Raw genomic sequence first — 15,864 nt, 5'->3', positions numbered from 1 at the left:
AGAGCTTGTCTTTAAAAAAAAATAGCTTGTCTTTTGATAAGAATTGCCTAGTTGGCAGAGCAAGGGTTAAGAGTCCTGGGAAATTGCACTTTATTTTTGAGGTACCACGGAGCCATCCAAATGTCCATATAAGGATCTATACCCGATTCCAACGTGAGGGGAGAGGTTCCTCACACATCCAAACAATTCTCTGGATAACAACTGGTTGTCCTTCAATTCAACCCCATTCTGACACTACCTACCTGGAGACAGCATCAGATTCTACAGTTCAATGTATTAAAAAAAAAAAAAAGAAAAGACCACAAGCCCAAAATGGTATCACTTAGACCCAAGTTCTCAAACTAGTGCTTAATATATAATCTAATTGCATTTCTGACTCTCTCCCAGAAATGTAGCCTTAACAGATCAGTCAGGAATCTTTTCATTAGCACCAACAAGTCTGCCACTTGGCTCTCTCTCTCCATCCCCCACAAAGAAAGGGTCATCTGCAGGGCCAGAACTCCTGCTGTTCCCCTAGAAAGCAGCCTCACCTAGAACATTCCTTTTCTTTAGCCAATAATTCCCTTGCTTCGTGCTCCTTCCATTAAAAACCTCCATTTTATACAACTCCTTAGAGCTCTCCTCTATGTGCTGGATGGGATGTGGCCTGACTCATGAATCATTCCATAAAGCCAACTAGATCTCCAAATTTACTTGGTTGCATTTCAGAAGCCAATCACAAGTCCAGGTAGTTATCCGTGTTTCTGATCCACTGGCTATACATCAGAGGGTCCCATGACCCCCTCCCCCACCCCTTGGGATAGATGAGTTTACTAGAGCAGCTCATGGAACTTAGAGAAGCATTTTACCTACTGGATCACCAAAAGATACTAAAAGATATAACTCAGGAACAGCTAGGTGGAAGTGATGCATAGAGCAAGATACAGGGGAAGGGACACAGAGCTTATATGCCCTATGAGCATGCCACTCTCCCCAAATTTCCACGTGTTCACCTACTCAGAAGCTCTCCAAACCCTTCCTTTTGGGTTCTTATGAAATCTTCATTATGTAGGCATGTTTGATTAAACCACTGGCCACTGGTGACTTAATTCAATGTCCAGCCCCTCTGCCTTCTCTAGAGGTGAGGTGGGGAGGGTCTGAAAGTTCCAACCCTCTAATTACATGGCTGGGTCCACCAGCAACCACCCTCCATCCTCAGGTGCTAGTCCAAAGTCACCCCATTAACCTAACAGAGGGCATCTTTGTCGAGCTCTTCCCTTAGGAAGTTCCAAGGGTTGTTAGGAGCTCCATGCCAAGAACAAGGACAAAGACCAAATGTGTATTTATTAGGAAACACAAGGACACATTATGGCATGTTGGCAGTTGTATAAATGGGGTTGGGTATCAGGGGTCTAGGCTGGAGGAGACAAACCATGGAACCATTGGCAAATAGGTGGTTACTGAGGTTGTGTGCAAAGATGAGAAGATCTAAGGAATAGAATAATGTGCATTAAAGTTCCATTATGTCGGTAATGTCAATTAACAGACTGGAATTGCAAAATCCTGAAACCCTAACAGCAAATACAGATGGTCTAAAATTATTCAAAATTCTCTCCCAGAATGTCAGTATGGGGGGGGGGAATGCAATAATCTAAATTCTCTAACCTTTCTCTAAAGATTTAGCTCATCTGTGTATAAGAGATCCAATCTGTAACTATGTCCTCACACTGGCAATCCAAGCTTCCTAGTAAAGACCAGGATGGCCAGCCTAATTTCAGTTGCTATTTTTACAGCACATGTAGATACCTAGTGTTTTAGTCTGGGCTTCTTTTCCATCTTGCACCCACTTCTTCTATTAATGCACAAGCAGATTCCCCAGATGTCCAGGTCCAAATGAATAGTAGCCACCTGAATGCCAAAGGTAGCCCAACGTCCTTATATCACAGGGAACCTAGATTGGAAAGACTTAGAAAAATAGCCAGTTGGAGAACACACTGGGAAGGTGAGTAGGGGGATGGATGAAACAGGTGATGGGTATTAAGGAGGGTACTTGTGATGAGCACTGGGTGTTCCATGTAAGTGATGAATCACTAAATTTTGTTTCTGAAACCAGTATTATATGATATATTAACCAACTACAATTTAAATAATTTTTAAAAAGGCCAGTTGGGTAGAAAAGGTCAATATCATGGATCACCATAACCTAAGAATATTAAAGCCCACAAATTAAGCCTAGGTCAGTGAGTTATATTCCTAGATTAATTGGGAACTGACATAATTGACACAAATAATTGAACTTCATTTATCTTCTTCCTCAAAACATTTTGGACTAGGGCTCCTCCCTGGCTCAGCTCAAAGAGCATATGACTCTTGATCTTAGGGTTCTGTGTTTGAGCCCCATGTTGGCTGTAGAGATTACTTAAAAACAAAATCTTAATTTTTTTTGGACCATGTTCAACGTGTTTCCATAAATAACCTTTTGAGTATCAAGTAATGTTTAGTTGTCAAACTACATACAAATGAACTGTGGATCAGTTGGAAACCTGAAGAGGGGTTATTGCATCTTTGGGTTGAATTAAAATGGATGAAGCAAAGAATTTTGCAGGGGGAGGAGTTTTCTCAAATAGAGCTCCGATGAGACTATTTGAGACAGGCAAGCTGAAGGGGCTCCACTTAAGAAAGGCTCCATCTCCGCTATTTTTCTGCAAGACCAATTTACTCATGATCCATATTTTGCCTCTGAATCAGCCAAAGAAGCTATGTTCCAATTCAAGGGGAATCAAGAAAGTTAATGGTGGTCTGAGTTTTGTCCAAGGCCCCAAGCACCTGGTCATATCTCACTAGAGCCAGATCCCAAACATGTTCCAGGACATTAGCTTCAAACAAACCTTGGCTGATGCTACCATCAGGACTCCTTACCTCAGGTAATTCATGGAGTAACACCTACTATTCACCTGAGCTCACCTGTGATCAGGCCTTACCCTCAATTCCTAAAGGAATACATTCTCTAGGCCCTTTTCTAAGGAAGCCCCTCGCCCAAGCAATGATAACTTATTCTTCTCTTGGTTTAGCTCAAGATTAAAAGTCTCCCAGACATTCTCCCTATTCTTTCTCATCAGGCTACTCAATAAACTGTTTTCACTTTCTCTGAGTCCCGTTTGTGTTCTATCCTGGGTGAAGTCAAGGACACTCTTGGCTGGTCCTGCGGGACCCTCCCCTCGGTCCCCAGCCTGCCTGCATCAGATTCACACAGAAAAATCTTGAAAGCTTCAGGAGCACCTGGGGGGCTCAGTGGTTGAGCGAATGCCTTCAGCTCAGGGCGAGATCCCGGGGTCCTGGGATGAAGTCCCGCATCGGGCTCCCTGCGAGGAGCCTGCTTCTCCCTCTGTCTGTGTCTCTGCCTCTCTGTGTCTCTCATGAATAAATAAAATCTTAAGAGAAAGAAAGAAAAAAAAAAAGAAAGAAAGAAAAGCAAGCAAGCAAGCTTCAACCACCTCCATTTAGACCTCAAACTTTCTAATCAATCAGGTTCGGGGGATCCCTGGGTGGCTCAGCGGTTTGGAGCCTGCTTTTGGCCCAGGGTGCGATCCTGGAGTCCCGGGATCGAGTCCTGCATCGGGCTCCCAGCATGGAGCCTGCTTCTCCCTCTGCCTCTCTCTCTCTCTCTCTCTCTCTCTCTCTCTCTCTCTCATAAATAAATAAATAAATCTTAACCCAAGAAAAAAATCACAAAATAATCAATCAAGTTCTTCTTCCCGGCTTACCTCTTACCTGCGGCCAAAGACCCTGCAGGTGAGGCATCCCCTGATGGGAATGAACTAGCCCCTCAAGCACTCAGGACTACCCTGAGCCAGCAAGACCCAGCATGACTGACCCTAAGTCAAGAATCTAAGACAAGGATCGTCCTGAGCTTCACTGCCCACCCACATGCACCTAATCTTTGTTCCACATTTTCCTTATATAAGTATTTTCAGTGCTTTGGACATGGTCTTTGAGAAGCCAGTCCGCTGTCTTCCTGGCATCGGCCTCACTGCAATCAGTTCTTTTCTTGTTTCCCCAACACTCCCCTCTGCATTTGGATTCTGTCTGCAGTGAGTGGCGCTTTTTTTCTTTTTTAAGTAAGTTCTACACCCAATGTGCGACTCAAAATCACAACCCAAGATCAAGAGTCATGTGCTCTACCTACTGAGCCAAGACATCTCAAGAATTCTTTCTTGGTCATCGGCTCCGGACCTCACCCCACCAAGCCTCACCTGCACTCCAAAGCTTCATCACTGGCATAGAGCCCCGAGCTGGGCTCCTCCTCAGCGGGGGGTCTGCTTCTCCCTCTGCCCTCCCCCGACTTGTGCAGGCTCTCTCTTTCTTGTTCTCTCTCTCTCTCTCTCTCTCTCAAATAAATAGTCTTTTTAAAAAATAAATCAATCAAGTAAAATCACACAGGTATTAAATGATAAACCTCACAGAGGAATCCAAAGCAAAACTCCACACCAACCACTACCAACCATGCCCGTGTTCACAGCTTCAAACAGGCAGTAAATGCTGTGAGAATTCCTGCTGTCAAATATAAAACAAATCTCTAACTTTGCCTAATTTTGCCTAACAGCACGCCCACTTATTTCTTCTCCCTGCCTCCAAATCTATAAAGTACTACGAGATCATTGTTTAGACACGTACCTCTACAGTACTTTATAAATGTCTTTAGGCTTCCTTATCACCCGATAATTTTAAGGCATTTTAGGTATGCTTACGAAGGAATTCAAATGTCACATGTTAGGGGCACCTGGCTGGCTCAGCGGTTGAGCGTCTGCCTTCAGCTCAGGGCATGATCCCGGGGTCCTGGGATCGAGTCCCACGTCAGGCTCCCTGCATGGAGCCTGCTTCTGTGTCTGTGTCTCTGCCTCTCTCTCTCTCTCTGTCACTCATGAATAAATAAAATCTTAAATAAATAAAATCTTTAAAAAAAGATCAAAATGGGGGAAACAAATGCAGGTGTGATAACCTTAAAACTCTTAAATGTTATCACAAATTGAATCCACTCACCATATACAATAAAAGTCCAAGTTATAAGTGATTTTCGAAGAAAGTATCTTCTGCAAAGCACAAGGTACATATACACATTATAACTCCATCGTTTAAAAAAAACCCAAAACTTATTTTCCCTTAGAGTCAAGGTGTTATAAAATGAAAACCTGGAAAACTAATTTTATGGATCCATCATTCCAAAGATACTTTTCCTAGTTTCAAGATGGCAATGCCCTATCTGCTTCTTCCTCTTGAAAATCATCCCTCCCTTACCCCAAAAAAGAAAATCAACAAAAATACACAGGAAACTCAAAAGCCAACTCTAACTTCAGGGCCACCAGGAGGTAGGTACACCAGTTAGCTATGATGACAGCGGGGAGAGCAGATGGAGAGATTGCAAATGACCTGGTAAAGGAAGGTCAAATCTGAAAGCTTGCATCGGGAGAAACCCGTTACCCACGTAGATCCCCAGAAAGGCTCAAGAATGGCAGGGACAGGGCGCCTGGGTGGCTCAGTGGGTTAAGCATCTATCTGCCTTGGGCTCAGGACATGATCTCAGGGCCCTGAGATCCAGCCCCGCATAGGGCTCTGTGCTCAGCAGGGAGTCTGCTTTCCTAGTGCTCACTCTCTTTTTCAAATAAATAAAATCTTAAAAAAAAAAAAAAAAAAAAAAAAACCCTGCAGGCCCCAAATACAGAAGGCAGAAGACAGTCCTAGAGCTGGAAACCGAGAGAGGTTCAAAGTGCTGGGATGCAGCAATGATAAAAACTGGATACAACTCCTGTTCTGGTGGAGCTAATATTTTTGAGGATGTAAACAAAAGTGAAACGTCTAGGTGCAGGGAATGGGGAGTAGGCTGTGTTGCAGGGGGCAGGGGAGGACAAAATTTAAAGAGTACTTAAGGTTCTCACTAAGGTGACATTCAAAAAAAGATCAAGGGGAAGGATTGTGTGGATATCTGAAACAGTGGGAATTTGCAAAAGGTTCATGCTGATTTTGTGATGGAGAAAAAGTAAAATGGTGCAATGGCTTGAGAGATGCATGATTGGTGCTCGCCCATAACTGGTGGTCTCTCCTGTCTGCGCATCTGAAGGAAACAAGCTTCTCACTCCCATGCCTGCCAGTTTTAGCACCATGCAATTAGTTCTAGCTAATGGAACATGAATGCAAATGATGTGCTGGGGCATTAGTAGCTGTTGGGGGCTTTCCAGTGTCTTCAGTTTCTAAGAACTCTGTAAACGAGCAATGTTAGATAGCATCACAGCATGAAGGTAGCCTGCCCCTGCATTGCCAGGGGAGGAAAGGGTTGCTGATAGAGAGTTAATTTTGAGAGAGCAAAAAAAAATTTTTTTTGGTTAAGACTGGAGGTCTCAGGGTTTCTTAGGAGGATTTATTTATCCAGCTAATACACGGCCTAAGAGGGATGCTCGGGTGTCAGCTGTTGAGTATCTGCCTTTGGCCCGAGTTGTAATCCCGGGGTCCTGGGATTGAGTCCCACATCGGGCTCCCTGCAAGGAGCCTGCTTCTCCCTCTATGTCTCTGCCTTTCTATGTTTCTCATGAATAAATCTTTAAAAAAAAAACAATACACGGACTGAGGGAGGAGACCAGGTGAGAAGGTACTATTACAGGGATCAGGTGAGAATGGTGGTGGTACAGAAGAGGGGGGACAAAGTGGACTCTGGATAGTCTCAAAGTTGAGGCAATGGGCTGTTCGAAGGTTACTATACGGAATAGTTAACCCCTTTCCCAAACCTCGGCTACCACTTCCCAGCTCCTTGCAGCTGCATTACCAGTTACCCTTCCTCCAACCTCTCCTGCCCACCTGGCCTGCCACCACCACCAATCCCTACCAGAGAAGACAGGAGGTGGAGCTTCTGAAGAAAACTGGAGAAGTGACTCAGGGATGATGTAGAAATCTCCCAGGTAATGGTTTTCTAAGTCTTCATTTCTGTGTGTTTTTTTTTTAATTTTTAATTTATTCCCGCGAGACACAGAGAGGCAGAGATATAGGCAGAGGGAGAAGCAGGCTCCCTGCGGGGAGCCCCATGTGGGACTCAATCCCAGAACCCCAGGATCACACCCTGAGCTGAAGGCAGATGCTCCACCACGAGCCACCCATGTGCGTTTGCAGAACATTGTAAATACCTTTAAGCAGTCAGCACAATGGCCAATAGCCTTTTGCCCCCTTCAGATACACCAAGCTACTTCCCATTTGCACCAGCTGTTCTCTATTGAAGCTACCCCTAGAACCCCCACCAGATGCCTGCTTCTCCCTTCTCCACCCCAGGAGGATGAGCTGCCCCCCCCACCCCCCACCAGGACATCTGCATCTCTAGAGAGCCCTGGCTGAGTGGCTTCCAGTAGCATTTGGTCAATAGGCAGCACCAACAGATCCAACAAAGGGTATTTCTGACTCCATATCCTGGCACTGCATCTCAGGGATTAGCTGCCTCCCACAGTGAGCCCAGCTCCCAGCAAGGGAGCCTTCCTTAATGTCTCTTTCTCCCCCAACACCTAGGAACATGACCTCCCCTGGCCATCCTTGCTCTGGAGGCAGTCATGGCTTCTGGCTGTGGGTAGTCTTACCAAGGCCTCATCCTTACTTGTTCTTCAAGGTGGCTCACATCTCTAAGTAACCCTCTCATTAATATTTCAACTGAACCCTCCAGGCCGAATGCTATTTCCTGCCCCAACTCTGACCAGTTCGCCATCTCCAAGCCTTTTTAGGCAACTTGTTTTCTCTACCCAGCACACGCTTCACTCAGCTCTTTGTACAGCCAGCTCCTTCCAGTGGTGTCAAACTTCTAGTGCCTCCTCAGAAGGGCTTCCCTAACCACTGAGTCTACCAGAGCCCATTCTTCTAACACTCTCTAGCACTTTCCATTTCCTCCAAAGGAAGCTCCTAAGAGCAGGAACTTGGGTGGGCAGTCTTGTTCACCTTGTATCCAGTATACCGCACAATGTCTCAGAAACAACAGGAGTTTTTGTAAATAAAGGAACTGGGTTCCAAATCAAACTTAACTAAATTCCTTCAAGTTTATTTGTGAAAGGCAAGAGAGTCCCCAGAAAAAATGTCAGTTCTCAGGATGTTAGTTGCAATAAGCACGTGAAGATCCTTTAAAAGGAATGCACACCTGCCTTGTAGAACAATTTCTTCAGCATATTCTTGCCTTTAACAGTTCTCCACTTTTTGTAGCAATGCCACGATCAGTGATATTCCCACACGGGACACACTCCTGGGGTCTAATCAGATGACGACCTAGAGTGTTTTCAATGCCTCGGAGATAGCTCTGATTCCTACTACTTTCCAGAAAGCAACTGCAAATATGAGAATTAAGTTATTATACAGTAACACAGGAATAGCCTGGAACTGATTTTTTCTAAAAATTAAGACCCATCAAGCACAAATAACATTTAATTGCAACACACAACCACCAGAGCCCAAAGGCCCAAGAGTATGAATGTGACCTAAAGAAAAACTCATCTGATCCAAAATCTGATTATGGAGCAGAAAAGGAATAGGAGACAATCTGATCAATTAGCTGAAGTAAATGAATTTTCATGTTAAGCTTTTCTAATGATCACTTCGACAAGAATTAGAGCTAGTTAAGTACATGCCCCAAATAATTTTACATAAAATCTTAGCTCTAAGTTAATATATTCAGCTGAACATGTCTTTATCAATGATTTTATTTCCATTTTCCACATAAATATACTGAGAATTCCCAGAATGCAGCTCAATAATTACATGTATTTCAATTTTTATTAAAAATGAAAGAAATCCAGGAGAATTATTTCTATACAACTATACAATGTTTTACGTGCCTTCCCTATTCCTATTAAAGCTTTATGTTTCAAATGTCTACATGATATGTGCTTACACAGGCTTGAGATTCAAACTTTATCACACACATGACATTAGCAGCCTTAATGCACAATCACCCACATAACACAGTGTATGTGTTTAGTTCAGCCTATGTCATAAAGTGCTATTCATTGGTGGGAAAGTAACAAAGCCTACTCAATACTGAACTTCACCACAGTATTTCCTACTTGAGTTGGGGGAAGAAAAGCTAATTTGATGCTACCAGCCTAAGTAATAGATTTCCATTTAAAAATACATATGAAAAACAAACAAATAAGGAAACCAAATAAGGCCTGAGGTTTTGGTTGGTCTATCAAAATAGATCAAAAGCATTTCAAAATCATTAGTGCTATGATATATAAAAGTCTAGTTTCTGAACGTTTTAATGTCCAAAAAATGAGCAGTCTAAATAAAAACCATCTAAGTTAAAGATAGCTTTCAAAAATGAATGTAAAATTTCAATTAAAATATTAATTCTGCAAATCAGAACTTTTAAAAGGGTACAGTCACTATGATTTTTGTTATTATTCCTCAACAACTAGATTTGTATTTTACTTACTTTTACAAAAGCTTATTACCAATGGACCACAGAAAATAACATCCAATGACCAGTTACTCTACATTTTAGAATAATTTAATGACATTAAAGATATATCATGAACTTTCCAAACATGTAAACATAAAACAGGACAATCTGATATATAATAATGGTGCCAAAAAATGAAAATCATAGGACACGATAAGAGAGCAAAAGAACAACTATGCCAAATATCAGTGTATCTTCACTACTATTTGTGAAAAATAAATTATTTGGTATTTTCATTGAGTAAGTAGCTCAGATATTTTCACTGAGTAAGAAAAACTGAAGAGAAATTTTAATGAAGTGAGAAGTTTTGTGTGTTAGCCAAGAACTTTTGTGTTTCCTGCCAAAAACAAAAACAAAAACAAAACCATGTTCAACTACACATGCAGGAATGGGCATCACAGCTAAGGAAACTCTTAAAAATATCCTTAAAAATACAATTTGTAGTCTTAAAAGAAAAAAAAAAAACAATATTCATTTCCCAGGGAATATACTCTGAATCTCAGTTATACACCTCAAAATACATTAATTCTCCATTTAAATATACTACCGTTTGTCTGGTCTTTTTACCTATCTCTAACTTGTTTTCCTATGAAAAACATATGCAAGACACAAGGCTAAGTACTAATTTCAATCCATAAGGCATCTAAAAAATATCTTTTTTTAAAGACAAACATGATACAAAATGAAAAACCAAACACAACACAAAAACATAATAATAAATACTTTTGAATCCCTTCCCCGCCCTCAAAAAGAAATGTGCCTATCAGCAACATGGCTGACATAAATAAATTAGATTTCCTGTTCATAAAAAAAAGAAAGACAATCCAGTTACAGAGTCAACCAGGAGAGTATCTTGACTCCCATGGCTTGTGAAAGGCAGGACAATGACACGGAAGAGGCAAAACTGTTTAGGGTTTCTGATTTAAGAAGAAACACACACAAAAACAAGTGTGGTCACAGACTACTTAGATGATATGTAATTAGTTACGAAGGTTACACCAAGGCATTATTCTGCCCCCCTCTTCCACCCTAAGTCACATCAGATGCTTAATCTACATGTGCTCTTGGTATTCTAGATACTTTGCCGTGATGGGTTCCTCAAGTTGAATTCCTCCACTGCCCATTAATGCAAATGCTGGGTACATTGTGTGCGAACAGTCCACCTGACGCTCATAAAGGCATTTCATGTGATCCATGTCATAGAAAGCCACTCTGCCTTTATCATAGTCAAGGAAAATCCCTATACTTGTTGGCATGGGAAGAACCCTATTCTCAGGTTCATTGGCAGAAGTGGCTGACTTGGGTATGAAAAACTTCTTCATGCCTATGGTGACCAGAGTGAATGGCTGGGAAGAATCAAAGCAGGCATCTTCACTTCCGCTGTCATGGCCGCTGTCTTGCTCATATCTAGAACACAATACACAAAGCAGTCTTAGCTCTGTCATCATCCACAAAGCATTTTCATGAGATAATACACATCGCTTTGAAATTAGACTGTGTGTCAAAAACTCTCTATTAAAACACAAATCAATTAAAAATATCTGGACTACGCATTGCCATTTAGAAATTATACCAGAGACTCAGCCCCAAATTCCCTGTCATGAAATATCATAAAACATCTCTATATACATGCAGATAAGAAAAATAATAAAAACCTATAAAATAATTCAAGACTCTGGCCTATCAAAAATGAACTAGGGGAGGGACGCCTGGCTGGCTCAGGCCGTGGAGCACTGGACTGTTGGTCTTGGGGTAATGAGTTCAAGCCCCACATTGGGAGTAGAGATTCTTTAAAATAAAATAGATAATAATAAAATGGGGGGAGAAAACTGAAGAGAACTGTCACAGATTAAATTAAATGTGTGCCCTAATACAAGGAATTACCAACTTAGAGTGAAATACAAAACAATGCAGGAGAAAAAGTCACATTTCATGGTTCTAAGGACCCTATTTCTGGATTGGGATTTCTACATGGATCTAGGTAAGCAAGCAGGAAGGTTTCTTTCCCAATATCATACAACAGTAGCAGCTTATATAAATTTTTGATACAAAGGTTCTTCCATTTTCTTCTTATGCATAGTTTACTTTTTATATATTTGTAATTATACTAAATCAATGCTTTTAATTGGGTTTTCTCACTTCTAATATTTTTTTCTCACTTCTGATATTTCCGATGTTACAAGCTCTTTAAAACATTATTAATACTAATATTCTATCAATATTCTAGGCCTGTGGTACTATGTTTAATTAACCATGTCCTGGTTAAAATTTCTCACACGTGTGCAAAAAGCTTTTTCTATCAACTCAGATGATTAACTGGGGATTCTGTTCACACCAGGGGTCAAACATTATCTATGTGGGCCAGTAGACCTTATACCATCTAAAACAACGAAACCATATGAACTCAGTCAAATAACCAATCTCTTAAGAAACTGGAATTCTTTGATGTGGAAACCTGTTTACCATGACCCAATTTTATCAAGTACTTACAGGGGTGTTTAAAGAAATTGTGTCCCATAACACAAGAACAAATTCTTATCAATTCTGAACTATGCGGGGGCATCTGGATGGCTCAGTGGTTGAGCTTCTGCCTTCAGCTTAGGACATGACCCTAGAGTCCCAGGATCCAGTCCCACATTGGGTTCCCCGCAGGGAGCCTGCTTTTCCCTCTGCCCGTGTCTCTGCCTCTTTCTCTGTACCTCTCATGATTAAATAGATAAAATCTTTAAAAAATTCTGAACTATGGCAACTAGAAGCACTTCACCATCCATGTGAGTAATTTTTATTACAGAATTAAGGTAACTGATACAAGAAACTTTGAAAATTTAAAACAGCAAGGCACAGTCAAGAGGTATCCAAAACAGGCTCAGTTCCTCATGGCACCAGAAATTAACCACTAAGTCTCATTAGTCACCGTGGGAATGTAAGCCAACCTGGCTCCTTTCCTTAGCCAGCCACCTTGGCACACCTAGAGCACCTGACTCTAAGGAATGCACTCCAACTGCAATAAGTAAACCCAAGTGGATTTCCAGTCTTGCTAAACACAGATATTTACTTTTATTGTATTTTTTAAATTTTATTTATTTATTTGTGAGAGACAAGGAGAAACAGGCTCCATGCAAGGAGCCCCATATGGGACTAGATCTCGGGACTCTGGGATCACACCCTGAGCCAAAAGCAGACGCTCAACTGCTGAGCCACCAAGGCGATCCCAGATATTTACTTTTAAAAGAATCATTGAGTCCTAGATCAGTACAAGAACCTACCTTGGACTAACTGCATCCCGGGGAGACCGGAGCCACTCCTGTAGCTTATCACTGGAAGCAACTCCTGCTTTTACCAGGTACGAATACGGCTCCACACGGAAGGCCCAGAAGTGCTTCCCCTTGGTAATCCCAACGTCTCCAATGATATAGTCCAAGCTTGTGTAATAACCCACTTGGATTCGCTCTGCAGCGAGCAGGAGATTAAACCCGGCTCTGCTCTCCACGCGGTCTCTCTTCAGGTTCAGCAAGAGGTGTTCATTATTATAGCCACATTTCTCATCAAAGAGGAAACTGAAAACTGTAAAGAGACCTTAAAATTAGCCTGATCACTACGTAATTGCATTTCTGTAATTGGTGGTTAACACGATCGGGCTCTGAACCAGAAATGTCTGAAAAAGCTGTGAAGAGGCACGTTTCACAATACCCTTGACAAACTGACAAACCAAATCCTTGACTGGAAAATCACTTCCAATAGATTCTCTCTACCTGAACGTCCTCAGAAATATCAAAAGGCAGAAGGAAGTATTTTAAGCATATGAGAAAACCAATGAGTGTGGTTCCTTGCAACAGATACAGATCTCTTCTAAATATTTTACAAGTGGATCTGTCCCTTTTCTCCTTAAAACGAGGGGTTGTACATTTTCATAATTATCAATACATTTTCCTAAACATGTATTCCACATTTTATAAATTTGGAAAACATGAGCAATTGTGATAGAGGCTTTTCCTTATCCATCAACATGGCAGACATGAGACATGGTGCATGGTATTTTAAAAAGGCAAAGGTTTTGGGGTTAGAGAGATGACAGTTTTAATTCCTGCTCAAGGATTTAAATGGAGTTTTTTTTTTTTAAGATTTTATTTATTTACTTGACAGAGAAAAAGTGAGCATGAGCAGGGGAAGAGGCAAGCAGAGGGAGAGGGAGAAAAAGATGCCCCAGTGAGGAGGGAGCCCAATGCAGGGCTCGACCCCAGGACCCTGGGAATCACGACCTGAGCCAAAGGCAGACACTTAACCCACTAAGCCACACAGGTGCCCCTTAAATGGAGTTTAACAGAACTTTCAATTTCTTCAACCACAGATTGGACATTGCCACTCTCCTGAGTCTCTATCAACTCATATCCATTAAGCAAGGACATTGGCTGTTAGCCCCAAAGTGGAAACAATTCAAAAGTCCATCAACACATGAATGGATAAATCCAAACAGTGGAATAGTATTCAGCCTAAAAAGGCAAGGAAATTCTTGGTTCATGCTTCAACATGGTTGAAGCCCCAAATATGCCAGGCACAGAAGGATTATTAGAATCCACTTCTACGAGGTACAGACAATGAAGAGTTATTATCAATCCACTTCTATGAGGTACAGGCAACTCATAAAGACAGAAAGTAGAAAAGAGGCTCCAGGCTCTATGGAGAGGAGGGATGGGGAGTTTGTGTTTACTGGGCACAGAGTTTCATCTGGAAAAAAATGAAGACATTCTAGAGATGTGAGTGGTGGTGGCTCTACAACAGTGTGGATGTACTTAATGTCACAGACCTGTACTCTTAAAAATGGTCAAAATGGTAATTTTTAACTGTATCATGATTTAAAAAAAAAAAGTCTACGAAGCAAGCTAAAGTCATTCTCCATACATAGGCTGACCATTCTTCCTGGTAATGTCTGTTGTCCTGCCATAATAATTCCTGCTTCCAATCTCAAGCCTCCCCATTTGCAAATTGTATTTTTTTTTAAGATTTTATTTTATTTGATAATGTGCGCACATGCACAAACAGAGGGGAGGGACAGAGGGAGAGGGAGAAGCAGGCTCCTCACTGAGCAGAGTCAGACCCAGGACTCGACCCCAGGGCCCCGGGATCATGACCTGAGCTGAAGGCAGATGCTTAACCAACTGAGCCACCCAGGCACCTGGCAAAATATATTTTAATGGTCTCCCAATTCACACAGCTCCTCTCAGAGAAAAGCTAATCAACTTTGGGGGCACCCGACTGGCTCAGTCAGTGGAGCATGCAACTCTTGATCTCAAGGTTTTGAGTTGGAGCCCCACAGTGGGTGTGGAGATTCCTTAAAAATAAAATCTTAAATTAAAAAAAAAGACAACTTTGAACATGTCCTTTCTTGCTTCCCCTTCCACATCGCTATTTAAAACAGCAGCTACTTCCAGGTTTTTTTTAATTCCACTTTCAGTCAGAGAGATGAGAAAAGAAAGGGGAAACTGAATAGATGATAAAAAGGCAAATTCATTTAATATTTGCAAATCCATCCTCAGACTCTACTGGATTTTATTCAAATTGAAAGAAGACAATTTTAGCCAACCCTAATTTGTATCTGTATTCTCTTTTTTTTTTAATTGGCCACAACGTGCATGAAAAACAAGTAGTGGTCTGCTATGGACAAAAGGGGAAGGAAAGACAATAGTGTACAAAAGACGGCACATAAAGCCACTAAACCCAGGCAGGGGCAATGGAGTCTGAGATCCAACTGGAGGCACCTGGCAGGCAGTGACAACAGGCCACAGTGTCTTCCTGCTAAAGCAGAAACAAGTACAGCCTTGGTTTTGCGTGTCCCTTGTCTATGGAGAACCTGCGGAGACCCCACCTGGCGATTCTCATTCTATAAAAACCCACAGGCGCTCTGTAAGGAGCAGCAGTGGTTTCTGACTCGGAAGGCAGGGGAAGTGGGTGGGTGTGGGGACTCTAAGTGTGGGAGGCACAGCTACCATGTGGTTCTCATAGATGCCCTTCACCCCCACGGGCCGGGAATCGCAGAGATAGAAAATCCAGACAGGTCAGAAGGAGGTTAAGTGAATTAGTGTTTCATATTAGAACAGTAATTTTTCTACAAATCTACCAGGGTCTCGGTTATAGAGCTTTCTATCAACTTATCAGAAATATGGAATTATACTATTTAAACTTGTAAGGTGGCACTGATGCTATTTTAATCTCAAATTAATAGCCCCGCTCACTCAAATGACTTCATGTTTTTCTATTATCTGATGTCAGGCCAAACTCGAATCCTGTTCCCAGCCTATCTGGTGAAATTCATGTATTCGGTCTATTTCTAAATTTTTTTTTAATTTTTTATTTATTGATGATAGTCACATAGAATGAGAGAGAGAGAGGCAGAGACACAGGCAGAGGGAGAA

At 41.8% G+C, this 15,864-nt stretch overlaps 1 protein-coding gene across 2 annotated transcripts in view; it reads right to left on the bottom strand.

Moving 5' to 3' along the window:
• Window positions 1-8,020: 8,020 nt before the first annotated feature.
• Window positions 8,021-15,864, bottom strand: part of LOC129495229 (E3 ubiquitin-protein ligase TRIM36) — a 36,946-nt gene continuing 29,102 nt past the window's right edge. For both annotated transcript variants that reach the window (XM_055302698.1, XM_055302699.1), the window contains 2 exons: window positions 12,721-13,018; window positions 8,021-10,861 (listed from right to left, as the gene is read on the bottom strand). In XM_055302698.1, coding sequence (XP_055158673.1) covers window positions 10,507-10,861; window positions 12,721-13,018 — 653 coding nt within the window. In that variant the 3' untranslated portion in view covers window positions 8,021-10,506. The remainder of the gene's footprint in view (window positions 10,862-12,720; window positions 13,019-15,864) is intronic.

This window comes from Nyctereutes procyonoides, unplaced genomic scaffold (assembly GCF_905146905.1).
Source record: "Nyctereutes procyonoides isolate TBG_1078 unplaced genomic scaffold, NYPRO_anot_genome, whole genome shotgun sequence".
Taxonomy (NCBI): Eukaryota; Metazoa; Chordata; class Mammalia; order Carnivora; family Canidae; genus Nyctereutes; species Nyctereutes procyonoides.
The sequence above is the reverse complement of the archived record's forward strand: the minus strand, read 5'-3'. Positions and strand labels throughout refer to the sequence as shown.